At 39.1% G+C, this 14,885-nt stretch overlaps 1 protein-coding gene across 4 annotated transcripts in view; it reads left to right on the forward strand.

Annotated features, from left to right (window-relative positions):
- LAMA2 (laminin subunit alpha 2) overlaps positions 1–14,885 on the forward strand; it is a 711,555-nt gene that overhangs the window by 361,381 nt on the left and 335,289 nt on the right. For all 4 annotated transcript variants that reach the window (XM_075203053.1, XM_075203052.1, XM_075203054.1 and 1 more), the window contains exons 13-14: positions 8,078–8,179; positions 10,905–11,116. In XM_075203053.1, coding sequence (XP_075059154.1) covers positions 8,078–8,179; positions 10,905–11,116 — 314 coding nt within the window. The remainder of the gene's footprint in view (positions 1–8,077; positions 8,180–10,904; positions 11,117–14,885) is intronic.

Below are 14,885 nucleotides of genomic sequence, written 5' to 3' on the forward strand. Positions count from 1 at the left end.
TTCCATGCTTCCTGTAGAGCAAGGAGGGTGGAAAATGAATGTAGCTCCAGCCCTCTCACCTGTATCCTGGACACCACCTGATCTTTACCCATAACCCTGCTGGCTTCACTTTAAGGACAATGAATAACATACTCACTGCCCCATCTTCAATTAACAATACACAACATACATATTTACACTGAGCTACAATGTTCCCTTAGCCACATGTAATTAGACAATGCAGTTGTAGTCTGATGAGCTGGTGAACAAAAGCAAGGGCTATAAAAAGTACTTGCTATAATCCACATTATGTGAGAAACAGAACGGTTACAGGGTTATCACACTCGTTTCGTCACACATGGACTTATTGAATAAAGCTAAATATTGTTTCAACTAAATATTAATAAAGCAAAAATGTATCAAATGTGGAATTTCACCTTCATCTTGAAGCCCATCTGAAAAATCAGCAGACTGCTCAGTCACGCAAAGATGCTTTGTATTATTTGGAGCACAGACAAATGGCATTGCATCCACAACAAGGAGTAGATTTACTAAAGTAAAAGTACTAGATAAATAATAACTGTAAGTCATTAAACATTGCAGCCTAATCTGACAGGCTTTTACCTGCTTCTGCACAGAAGGCTTCTTGGTGTTGAAGACCAGAGCACTGGCCTCTCCTGGCTCTCGATTTGTGCCTCTCGCCGTCTGTGGAAACAAAACCTAAGGATACTGACTAAGCAACTACTTGGAGTTGCTAGGTTAGGACTTCAATCCAGACTGAGAAGGGGATCACTTGTTCGGGGTGTTGCCATCCTTTGCAGACTGCCATCTTGGATCTCTGCACCAGGCAAGGCACAGTATGAGTGAAACACCTGCTTGAGCCACCACTGCACTGCTGGTGTAGTGTTGGCTCAAGCAGTTGTAGCAGGGATACCATCACTGATGGAGCACCAGAAAAAAAGCACTGTATTGTAGATAAACGATTAGAAGAGACAAGGATGGCGACAGGTGCAGATGTGACAGCGCCCTTTACCTTCATGTAGTCACCTTCAGTAGCAACAATTAAGGCTATAATAACAAAGAGCAATGTGCACGAAAGTACTTTAACCCCCACGTAACCAATTAAATTCTGTTATTTGTCCAGTGTGATCAAAAAAGAACAGCAAATATCTCATTGGCTGGCACAAATTGCATGCTATTAAATAGATTAATTAAAGTTGGCAAACATATGACATTTAAATTAATCATCAACATAATTACTTTTTTCTGAGCATTAGTTTTGTTAGAGTTGAATTCCAAACTTGTAGTTGATTCTTGGCAGTATAGCATATCATATCGTCATGACAAACAGAGCAGTGAAATATCTAATGTTATCATTATAAAGATGAGCAGGCTGTAAGAGAAAAAGTGATATGCAAAGGAGTTACAAAAAGGCTTCTTATTCTTAATGGTAATTCGGCAATTTAATTAAAGGCAAAAACCGATGGACTTTTAGTGATTCATTTAGTGATTCATCCTAATCCAACTTATTTTAAAAATTATTGCAGGTTTTAGTGGGCTCTAAAGACACACATTGGAAATTCACCAGTAAGCAATAGCATTATATGAGAAAATGGTGTATGGGTACGTGTACAAAGGCAGACTACCCACCTTTTCCTTCTGCCAGAGCTACAGTCCATTCAACTGTTATTGAACGGCGCAGAATGCAGCTTAGGCAGGACTTTAAAAAGTGATAATTGATCCCTATGTAACATTCAAACAGCCATTCAGGGCAACACAGAGAGAATGCTCAACTAAAACTAGGCAAATCATGTACTTACATTTTTTTTATTATTGGGCAGTAAAATGTATGGATTTCATTAAAAAAGCCATTTTATTTTTTTATAAAATTGTAAATAATTATCTCAGACCTCATTGGTAAAATACCTTAAAGTGATTAGCTTATCAACAGTGGTAATTATGCTAATTGAGATTTCAGCTGTCACCTTAGGCAGCAGACTGGCCAGGAAATAACTGGGGCTTGGTCATATTTTTTTTTCCCATTTTAATATATGTACATACACACATATGGTCAGATTCCAACCACAATAACTAATGTACGCGGAAATTATATAGCTACTCAACCTGTGTACTAAACAATCTGATCTTAACAAATCTGGCCACATTGGATGCAGATCCTGCCAGTCAGATTGGCCCGTGCTTGCCCAGAATTATAGCATGATACTATTTGTTCCATAAAAGCTTGCTGTTACAGTAATTCAACTTTTTAAACCAGTTTCCTCCATCGTGCTGTTGGCATACTGTACAAAATAGGCGTCAAATATTTGAGTGCTACATATATTTCTAATTAGCCAAATTCACAAGTTTCCATAGAATGCTTTGAGCCTTATTCTCCCAGTATCTATAATATACATGTGCCTTTTTTCTTAAAAACAAACTTTTGTTATTTCTCCTCACATATAACCATTGCCATATTCATCAATACAATATGTACTTGTTCTACAGTTTACTTGGAAACTGCGGGCACCACCAAGAGAACAAACAGACTGGATTGTTACATCTGCTAGAGAGATCTGCCAACTTCATTGGGAATCTGTGCATACATGAAAACTATGCGTTTAATATACTAACCTGTCAGTCCTGACACAAGTGACACACAACTGTTTTGTCCACAAATGCTCTTGAAATGATCAATGGCAATATGAGAAACAAGAACAAGTGACAATACATTGTGCAAGGTGCTTTAAAAAGAGCCAGAGAGACACAAGAAGGCAGTAGGCTATTATCAGGCAAGGGTACACAAATATATCACAATGCATCTCGGAAGGCAATTAAGTTCATGGCAAATATCTGTGTGTCCTCTGTGTGTCCAGGGGGCACAACCAGCTAGGTGCAAAGTCACAACAACAGACAAGCTGTGTTGCAGTTTTTTTGCTAGGTGTCTATTACCCTTCATTGTTTGAAAGAGCTATTTGCTGTATAGTGATGTATATAATGATGTGACAAGAAGTAGTGTCACATAGTATAGTAGCAGCATATGGCTTTACAGACCACGGGCCTGATTCATTAAGGATCTTAAATGAAGAGGATTCTTATTTCTTTCTCCTGGACAAAACCATGTTACAATGCAAGGGGTGCAAATAAGTGTTCTGTTTTGCACATAGGTTAAATACTGACTGTTTTTTCATGTAGCACACAAATACTTGATAGCTTATTTGTACACTGAAATTTAAAGTTGATATGTGTGTGCTACATGAAAAAACAGTCAGTATTTAACTTATGTGCAAAACAGAACACTCATTTGCTGTCATGCAGTTAATAACTATGAGTTAGACTGATTACATTCCTCCTACACAGATTCATATCAAAAAGTACTAGTCACAGCCCAAAATTATCACATATATTTAGACCAAAACGGGGCAAGAACTGCATCATGATATCAAAATGTCAAAATAAACATAAAACAACTTGTATTGAAGGCCATGCTTGTTATTGTGACGATTTTATATAATGATTTATGTTTTCAAATATTTGAAGTATTACAATGAAAATACAAGAAGAACCAACATAAATATGTAATAGTTAAATTAAAGCAAACTGTTTTCGAAGTGATGCATGTAAAGCATAATTCTTTTCAGGTAGAGAGTTGTGATTGAGAATGTTGACAGACACAAACAATACAATGGCACTAAATGTTTCTTTTTCCATCTGTTTTTGTACTGGTAGTAAACAAGATTCACTTGGCTAGTTGATTGAAGCTTGCACTTGTTGATTGTCAGTGGGGCTTTGAATAGGTTAAAGATATAGGGTTGTTTGACCTCCCCTGTCATCCATAATTGTGTGATTCATGGCAGCCAAAACAGTGTGATACTTGTGCCCTGTAATAAAGATGAGAGGTCTGAGCTCACAACTTGCAGATCAAATTGTTCATTACTCAATCAGAAATGTAGCCTACTGTGGTTTCTACCTATTTAATCACTTGTTTTACATGCAGTCACTAAATAATCCTATGCACCCCTTGAAGGTTAATCCAATACAATCAAAAGCTTGAAATTCCTGTTAAAGTATTTCTAATAATATTTAGTATTAATAAGTTAAAAGATATAAAATGATACCCACTGCCCTCTGAGTTGACTGTATGATGGCTCTGTAAATACTCCATTATTAGTGAGATCTGAAGAAAAAAGCATTTTATATACACGCTGTGATTGCAGGCTCATTTTAGAATAGGATTTACACAAAAGGTTTCATTTAGAGATAACTGATGCAGCAAAAGTTGTGCCAATTGAATTTTCAGGCAGAGGAGGCTGAGGTAGAGACTGTTGAGAACGGGCCGGACTGGCCATCTGGCACTTCTGGCAAATCCTAGAAGGGCCGGTGGCTAGTTGGGCTGATCCAGCGGGGCACCATGCCCGCCCGCCCGAGCAGCAGCTGCTCAGCGGACGGAGTTTCAGTAATTTGTGGCCATGTGATTTTAATCACATGGGACGGCACCTGTTACGTGGTGCTCGTCCCATGTGATTACTGGCATCGGCCGCACATCACTGAAACTCTGTCTGCCGAGCAGCATGCAGGGGGGTAACAAGGTAAGTGTCTGTCTCTGTCTGTGTGTCAGTCAGTGAGTCAGTGTGTGTGTCAGTCAGTCAGTATGTGTGTGTGGGGCCATGTTTCTATAGTGTGCGTGTGGGGCCATGTTTCTATAGTGTGCGTGTGGGGCCATGATTCTATAGTGTGCATGTGGGGCCATGATTCTATAGTGTGCGTGTAGGGCCATGGTTCTATAGTGTGCGTGTGGAGCCATGTTTCTATAGTGTGCGTATGGGGCCATGGTTCTATAGTGTGCGTGTGGGGCCATGTTCCTATTGTGTGCGTGTGTGCACGCAGTATTTTAATATAGTGTGCGTGTGTGCTCGTATTTTAATATAGTGTGCGTGTGTGTGTGCAGTATTTTAATATAGTGTGCGTGTGTACGCGCAGTATTTTAATATAATATGTGAGGGAAGGGAGAATCTTAATATAGTGTGGAAGGTAGGCTATTTAATGGTGGAGTGGTTTAGGGCTATCAATTGAATATGGGGCTGATTTTGGGGAGGAGGCCTATTTATTAAATGTGAATATGAATTATTGCCAGGGATGGTTGTGGAAAATGGCTATGTTTATTAAACTTTAATGCTATTTAATTTATTGCTGGGACTGTTTGGAGGGGGGGAATATGTTTTGAGTAAATGGATATATTGTTAATTTAATGTTGGGGCTGGTTGGAGGGAAATAGGTCTACTTATTAAATGTGAATATTATTATTGTGGGGACTGGAGGGAGGCCTAATTATAAAATGTGAGTGCTATTGTTTTAACACCGGCAGCGCAAAATTTTTCGGAGGTGTGGTCATGCATTTGGGGGCGTGGCAAATGTGACATTGGGGCGTAGCTAATACATTAAAATCACTAAGCTCTCAATTCGCCGGAGCGTCGCATATGTCCAAGCACTCCTGCCTTTCAGGACATCTAGCACCACAGTGTAGTATAGAAAGAATGCAGTGTGTACACAAAGAGTTCAGTCTTGGCCTGCCCCTTACATTGGGCACAACACTCACCAAGAATTGCCATTGTCCCTACTAGAATCACAACATTTCACATACTGTCCTGCTCTCTCCTACCTGTTCTTCTCACTTTCACCACCTGTGGCTGCATGTTTCTTTAGTTGCGGCTTGTCTGGATCCTGGAATGCTGGGGGCTCTATTTGGAAAAAAATGGCTACATTTAGATAATTCAAAACAACCCTGGCGTTAAATCAATACCACCCACGATTAATAATTAGGCCTTCCTCCAGCTCCAATATTACAATAATGTGCCCCTTCATCATCGCCATGCCTTATGATCACACTGTGCCCTCCATGCTGCTTTTGCCCCCTTCACCTGGCTCTCCTTCATCACACTATACTATGCTGCTCTCCCCCCCTTTTTCAATCCCACTGTGCCATGCCTCCCCCCCCTTTTTAACCCCACTGTGCCATGCCCCCCTCGTTTTTTAACCCCTCTGTGCCATGCTGCCCCCCTTGTTTTTTAACCCTTCTGTGCCATGCCCCCCCATTTTTTAACCCCTCTGTGCCATGCTTCCCCCCCGTTTTTTAACCCCTCTGTGCCATGCTGCCCCACCACCCCCGTTTTTAACCCCTCTGTGCCATGCTGCCCCCCTGTTTTTTAACCCCTCTGTGTCATGCTGCCTCCCCTCGTTTTTTAACCCCTCTGTGCCGCCCCCTCATTTTTTAACCCCTCTGTCCCCCCCCCCCCCGTTTTTTAACCCCTCTGCGCCCCCCCCCCCCCATTTTCCTCCCTTCACTTACCTTTTCTTCTCTCTTCTTTCTTGGTCTTCTCTGCTGCTCTGTGCTCCATTGCTCCATACTGACTGAATGCTGGGCAAGACATGATGACATCACACCTGGCATTCAGACAGTCTGAATGGAGCACAGAGCAGCAGAGAGGAGGGACACCGGCTGTTGATGTTCATTCTGTGATTTGATTCCTGGAAGGTGCAAGATCTGGTGTTGAGCTGCCACTCTCTACCAGTGAAATACATTGGCAGATTCATGGGTCATCAAGTCAGGACAGCCAGTTGACTGTAACTCCTTAAGCTAGTGGTATAAGGGACAGATAATGTGGTGAACCTGCCTGGCATTTATTTATTGTGTGCATATAATATTCTAGCGATTGTTTTTATTACAATAAATTGTTTTACTTTCTAACTGCGTTTGCCTGAGTGACTATACGAACCTTAGAAGGTATTGGGGTAGATTCCTCTGGCATAGTAAGGTATCCCTGGGTGGCCAGCCAGCGTGAAGTGGGTAGAATTAGGCCAGAAAACCCAATATCTTCACAGGGGCTGATGCTGAATTGGGGGCATATTCGTTCAAAAAATAAGCCTGCACGTAAAAATAGCGTATTTACTCCTATTTTCAGAGGCAAAACTCAGCTCCACACCCAGAATGCACTTACAAGCATCAAAATCACAAGCACAAGTTACATTTTATAACATTTGTGTTAAAAAAAACACAATCCCTATTAGGTATGACTGGAATAAAAAAACCTCTATATTAAAACCGGTATAATTGCAACCAGCCAATCAAAAGTGGCAATCTAGAGCAGGCGACTGTCATCAAACGTGTATGTGCACCTGCCCCCTGGAAATTGCCCCTGCCCGTCAAAACGGATCTGGCTACTGACAGGCGTATATGCGTCTCTGTGCAGGTCTGCCTTATTTCACATTTCACACGCCCTTACTGTACTTGATCTGCATTTGCACGTCTCTTCCCTCTCCTGTCCCACCTCTCCAAGTGTAGCAAGAGATAAATATCCATAGATTGTAAGCTTGCAAGCAGGACTCTCTTACCTCCCTGTCTGTCTGTATTACCCATTATTGTTTTATTACTGTGTTTGTTCCCAATTGTAAATCGCTACGGAATTTGCTGGCACTATATAAATAATTGTTGATGATGATGATGATGATAACACATATGCATATGTACATAGGGTCACTTGTTTTTTTGTGGGCATGTGCAGCACAAATTTGTGTATGTTACACTAAACAAACAGTTGTATGCCCAACTTAGCATGAACCAATTTCATGTGAACCATGTGAATTTCGCAATTTGAAGAGCTGGAGCAACGACTGTGTCAATTGTTTCTGCATTGTGGTGTGGTAAGGTAGAGCTGGAAGTCCTAGGGGAAGTCCTGATTCTGTCAAAAAAAGTGTGAAATTCTGCAGCCAAAGTTCATAATGAGGTGAATAATCTGTAGAACGGTTTTGTAATTGTCTCTTATGTCTAGTATGAAGAGAGCACATCTAGATTTTTATAAAAGCAACAACTGATTGTATTAATGACATAAACACATACACAGGTATATGATAGAGCTTGTAAAACAATGGCACGGATGGCTTTTAATGTCACTGTTAATAATGTCCATTTACTGATTGATTTTCTAATTTTAACTCATTTTTCAATTTATATACAAAGAATCAATTAACATCAATCATGAACTGTCTGGAAAGGCAGAGGTTGGTGGAATAAATACTCTAATAAATTCCTTTTGATTTCATGTAGGTTGGAGCAGTGGGAGGACATTTAACCTACACAATTTCCTATGACACAGCTGTAAAGGAAGATGCTGTGGAACTAACCAGCCACCCAAACATATTTATTGAGGTATGGAGGTTTCTAGCTTGTATTTTATATATTTCTGTTTTTACACTGGTATGTAGTTTTTCTATTGAGAATAAAGAAGTTCAAGGATTAAGTGTTATAAAAGATTAAGGCGGAGGTCTACAAGTCCCATAAATATTTACTTAAATAGCATTTTTTTTTTTTGCATTTTACATGGCAGTTTTCAAGTTAACAAATCTATTAACAGGAAATGTATCATAGTTTTTCAAAACTTTGAAAAAATAATTACCAGTCCAAATCACTGAAATTACCAATTTCTTCAGTGTTAATGAAAGACCATGAGTAATCTATGAAAGATTGATTTAGTAGATCGCTATTGAAATCACCAAAAATAACTTCACAGATTGGTTCTGCCTCAAAACCAGTTAGAAGGGTGGAAGGAGAGGTACCATTTATGCGTGAAAGGAGCTTTACCTATGCATTTACATGTAGCGCACATGTAAGCTTGCACATGGAAACTCAATAATAAATGGGGCATTGAAGTGGATGGGAAAAACTTTGATTATGAACAAAAATGGATCAGTGTGCCTTCCAAAACTCTTAAATCATCCCCAGCAGCAGAGAGTCTGGGTTGGTTTCCATTATAATGGTAAGACAATAAGTGTAGGGTCCTCCTTTTATAGTAAATCCTATCCCAAGTTGGTCAGCGCTTGTCTGGTGCCTCTATGGGTGTGACAAAAGAACAGCATGTCCAGATCCTAAAAACACTGGGGCCCATCCCAAGGGCCATAGTAATAAGAAAGATTAGGACCCATTGAGTGACAATGTTGCCACCGCAAGTGTTCCCAAAATACCCCTGTGCATTACAGCAAAATAGTAAAAAAATTAATAAAATCTTACATAAATAAATATACAAAAGATAAACGTACAGAATTTGAGTGGAAATAAAATATTTCCTTCTGTCTTGATCTGTTATAGTCCAATAGGGGAGGAGGAAACCTGAGGGGAAAAAAAGCATAAGCACACTGGTGCTGTGCATCTATAAATGATCAAAGCAGAGAGAGTTGGCTGGACTCCCTTTTACTACCAGCCAATCACAAGTGATTTCCCACAATGGCTATTTGTGATTGGTTGGTGGTTAGGGGAGTCCTAAGGACTGCCAGTTTCAATCCAACATCAGTGTTTGCCCCAGAAAATTTTGCCAGCCGGGTGGCATTGTAATACTTTGCAATAATATTGAAAAATGTTGGAGGTTATTGTCCACACCTGCCATGACTGGTCAGACTGGTGGTCAGTGGTCTAACACACACTGATGGCTGTAGTGCTCACATAGTGCCTGTTAAAATAGGAGAGATGATGATCCATTATATTATAAAAGGTCCAAGAGCTGGATGGCAAGTAAAAACAGCCGGGTGGTGCACCCAGGAAGTATGTGCTGGGGAGAACACTGCACATTGTTAGAGACTAATTGAATCTCTACCAATGTGGGAAAATTATTTTTAGCAGAGCTGTGGAGCTGCATCTATTTTTAATGTTCCCATTAGTTTCAAGTAGGTTTTTACATAAAGAGGACATGCTGGAACGCCCAGTGAGTGGGAAAAGCTCAGATATTTAGAGAATAAATGCCTTTAAAAAAAATAAAAATTAAATCTCCAAAAGCTGCTGAAAATTGACAAATTCCATTGATTTTGAAAGAAAATCACTGTTTGGCAGATTAGACAAGTGAAAAAAACAGTCTTTAGAGTCTTTAGTAGATACACCTCTAACAGTCACTGTTTTGCTATGTAGCTTCAAAGATTTTTCAAAGGTCATGTGAGAAATTCTAAATTCATTTCTTTCCTATACATTTTTCTCATTTCCACATCCACTATGTTCATCCTCATTAACTTCCACTTAGCAGATTGATCTTTTTAGCTCATCTTCGTATACTAACCATCAATTTCATGACTAATATGCAGTGAAAATTATAATCTTGATAGCTAGTATACAAAGCAGATCCCAATTCTGATAGGTAATGTAGAAAGTAACCAGTCTTGGTGGCTAGCCTATTAGACAGACTCCAATTAAAGTACTTTTTTTTCCTCTCTGTTTTTCTTTATTCTTGCTGTGCTTTAATTGCTCTTCTCCTGCTGTTTAAGGCTTTCAATAATGGCTGTAGGGGTAGGTGTTTGATCTGTATGCCTAAATGCCAGCCTCCTACTGCAGGAAGCTCCCATTGTATTGGTAGGCCTGCCACCAGATATATGCATATAATTATGATTGGGGCTGCCCAATCATATGGAGAGGGGTTATACTGGGGAGAGAAGGAGGCAGTGCACATGCCCCACAGTAATTTGTTGCTACAATGGTCCGATAGTCTAGGGGAGGAGCCCTGTAGCACTGTTAAATAAGCAATGCAGGCAGCCTATGCAGTCCAAGCATAGGGGGCCGAATTTACTCAATATGGTAGCTTCATGCATTACTAGATTATTGTACTAAAGCTTGTAGTACAATACTCTATTAATGAATGAAGCCGCCGCATTGATTAATATGCTATCCGGCCGCATATGCCTGGACTGCATAGGCTGCTTGCACCGCATTCACAACTAGCCGGTGCAAAATAGATTGAAATTGTTCGGCCCTTGAGACATATGCCCCCCCTGCCCCCTGGCCCAGCCCTCCCTTGTGTCTGGTCACCTTATATATATATTGAAAATTTTTCCATTTAAAATTCAGAAGACTAACTCTAACTTATGTTTTGTGTTTATATTGAAAATAACATTTACAGGGTAATGGCTTGCGGATTAGCAGCCTACATGAAGAAATTAACTTCCGACCATTCCAAGAGAGCACAGAAAAACTAACTCTGCGTCCAGAATTCTTCAAAATGCATGGAACAGGATATCAAGTCAGCAGAAATGATTTTATGATGGTCCTGGGAAATATTAACAGACTTCTCATCAGAGCAACATATAGTAATCAACTAGATGCCATCTACAGGTAAAAGTTATTATTGAAATTCTTTTCATTCAGTTAAAGGACATTTCAGTTACACAGACTTAATTGAAGTTGTGTGAGTTACAAATGAGTATTTTTTACGCATACACAGATACCTTCGTTTACCTTAATGAACAAGCCAATGTGTGCTTTCATTGCAGTTTAGAAGGATAAACTTAAAAGTATGTGTTCTTCATTAATTAAAACATATCCATTTTCTCCCGATATATTGCCCTTTCGGCCTTCGTTTACATGATTTCTGTATATGTATTTATTTTTTATTTAAAATATATGTTGGTTTACATGCATATATCTATACACATTGTACATTATTTTCACCTTGATAGAACAGGGGGTTTAGATATAGTATTAAATATGTGTAAAAATATAATATTACATATGTCTACACAGGCACATACACACACTACAAAAGAAAGAGGTCTGGAAAGCACTGTCTAACAAAGATTACAATGTGTGGTAATCTGGGTGGATTGTGTAACTTTGTATATATGTAAAGTCATTCTTTTTTTGGAATTTCTGTCCTGTTTCACCAATTTAAATCACATACTTGCACATTTTATGAGAGATATCAAATTGTGGGAGAGCAGCCTTGGATTTTACACTGGTGAAGTGGGTCTCCCAGAGTGTTAATTCTTAATTATTTAAATGCAGTTCCCTTTTTCTGTCATATTGAAGAAATTGGTCTGTTTGTGTTGGAAACCCCTTTGAAATAAATGGGAAAATTCTGGAATTAATAATTAATTAATTATTAATAAATAAAGGAAGCATGCCAAGCCAACTAAAATCCATAACCATCACTAAACAGCCTGGTCTGTTTCCTCAACTAAACAAGAGGACAACAAGCTTGGAGTCCAGCAGCTAGAGTGGAAGCCAGCACCAGGCTAGTCAGGCTGCACTGGTCACAATATGAAATAAAAAAAACCTGTAAGTATGAGGCAAACTGTTCAGTTCAGAGCACCACCGCACAATAACATTGGATAGAATTTGCACAGATAACCCTTCTTCAAACAATCAGAAGCCATTTCCCACTCTAGGCACTTGTGATTGTCTGGTTCATTGGAAACTACAGCAGTTTGATTTCAGTTTGCCTTGTATTTGATTTATTTTTCTATTTCAAACTATCCCTGTCTTGGTAAATAATGCACAGCTAGTCTGTCCTAACTAGCTGTGCAGGTAATGCTCCTTTTTATTCCATAGCAACAGGCAGCTTCATCCTGTGGTCAGCAACAAGGACAGTGATTGCTGCTCATCTGTAATGTAGTGTCCCAAGCCACAACATGCTGTAATCAGTGGCGGAACTACCATTGGCGCAGCAGATGCGGTGCGGTACATTGGGGCTCATGGAGATAATGGGGCCTGCTGCATGGAGAACTAGCGAGCTGTGAGCCCTAGTTCCCTTCTCGCCAATTTCCTGCCCACCGCTTGCTAGTTCCACCTCTCATATGTCATGAGACAGAGCTTGACAAATATATTGGAATCTAGGAGCAAGTTTAAAGATACACATAGTGCCACCCTTTACACACAGTTCATCCCTCCCTCTTACAGATGTGACACTCCAAGAGGTAGGTGTTCGAGTTACATGCTGATTGCACCTAGTCCATGGATGCTCTTCTTTCGGTCACAACACGGCTGTGGGACAGAGAACCCCCAAGTTCCCAATACAAGTTGGACACCCAATGAATGAAATGATGTCAGATTTATTAAGCGGGAACAATACGTAACTAAGAATCTTTCTGAACATAGAAGTTACTGTGCTTGCATATAGTGCATTTAACTTGGCAGTTGATATAGGCAACACTATGAGAAACACAGTAAATCTTTCAGCGCTTGATAGGCTGTAGTCGAGGCCATCAATTGCAAGGGTTCTGCGGGCCTCCCCCTAAAAAAACAAATGTCTGAAAGAATGCAAATGCAATACTGTGCCTGGGCCGCAACAGATGCTTACACTGCGGAAATATATTAATATAATTTAATATTATAAAAACATACAGTAACATGCACAATTTTTACGTTAAAATGCAAATTAGTGCTGGATAATCATGGCACCTGTAACAAATAATGTATTCATGAATACAAACTCAGCGACATAAATAATTATAATGGGAAAAACTGGACATAGTCCTCTAATGCATATAAATTTCCTCCAGAGGCAAAAGTAAATGTAGGATATCCAAATGGCTGTTTTTTTTCCAATTCCTCTGAGTTAGATAAAGGAGAAAAAAATATATACCATAGGCGCCAATGGAAATAGGGACATCAAGGTTCCAGAACCAGATTCTATTATATCCACAGAAACATGACTCATCACAGTCAATAGAAAAACTCGATAAATCTTGTTGATAAATATGAGTACAACATAGAACTGCATGTAATACTGCCCTATGATGGTGGTAATAATGAACGTGTGAGCAGGAATGTACTGAAATCTCCTCGATAGCATGAGCTTATAGTCAATATGTACAAGGGAGTATATCTCGTATCCAAGCATATAAGAGCATGTATGAAGTAATCAAACAACCTTACCAGATGACTGGATGTTTCATCCGAAAATGTTCACACTGCTCCTTTGTACACCGGAGCCCGATTAGCGGGTAAATCTCACCGAATATGTGGGTGGTGTTACTATTCCTCCTTCCCCCAAGAACCGAGATGTTCCACAAAGATTCTTTCTCCGCAATCTCCACACGTGGGGCTGAAAAGTGCGGGGATATAGTGCAAAAGCATCAAAGGGATCCACCAGCTCCAAACAGGTGTTCAAAGTGTAAAACAGCACTAGGAAAGAAAGTCTAATGCTTTTCATCGCCAAAGGCAATTTTCTCAGAGACATGACCAGGGGCTATTTTGTCTTCAATAAATACCAAGCAACATCAAGCTTTGTATCTGAAGCACCTGGGGTCGTTAACCATATATTATCCGAAGTGTAGCTCTGTCTTATATTTAATATACACAACAGAACTTTAAAACAGAAAAATTTTATCATATAGAAAACCTCAATTCTAAAGATAATGGTAAAGGTTCCGCAATGTAACAAACATAAAAAAAAGGACAATGGAAAGTCCATATATATAGAAAATTAAAATAAAAATACATATAAAAAATGGCAATATGTTTAACTATGTGAACATATCTTATATAATACAAATCCCAAGGTATATTAAGACGTTGTAATTTTATATTCATGGATAACAAGAGCACAACTCATTGCAAATGAAATGTAATCAGGAAAAATAATTAGACCAATAAAAAATAAACATAATACAAAATAATAATAAAAATTATGTTATATTAAAAATGCTAAGGACCACATAGGTATCCAAAAGAGCACCATACTACTAAATATCACCACAATCTAATAAATCTGTAGCCATTATAATCCTCCTTAATAACTCTGACAGCCTATATGTACCAAAGAGTCTAATGGTAGGATGGGAAAAGGAATTCTAGACATATACAAATATTTAATAATCAGCATTTAAATAATCTCATTTAGCTCCAGAGATTTGTTCAAACCCACAGATGAGAGGGTGTTTAGCTGGAAAATCCAAACAACTTCCTGTTTACATTGTCTTTTATAACGATCACCTCCTTTTAGGGTTGCTTTCACTATTTCTAACCCAGTTAACCTAAAACATCCAGATTAACCTTAATCTCCATATCTATATTTATCTGTCCCTCTCTGGTACTAGATTTAGATTGTGAGTGGTCCATTTGGGATTTTAAGAAACTCAGAGCCAATATATGTTTGAAATTC

Source organism: Mixophyes fleayi, chromosome 3, assembly GCF_038048845.1.
Source record: "Mixophyes fleayi isolate aMixFle1 chromosome 3, aMixFle1.hap1, whole genome shotgun sequence".
Lineage (NCBI taxonomy): Eukaryota > Metazoa > Chordata > Amphibia > Anura > Limnodynastidae > Mixophyes > Mixophyes fleayi.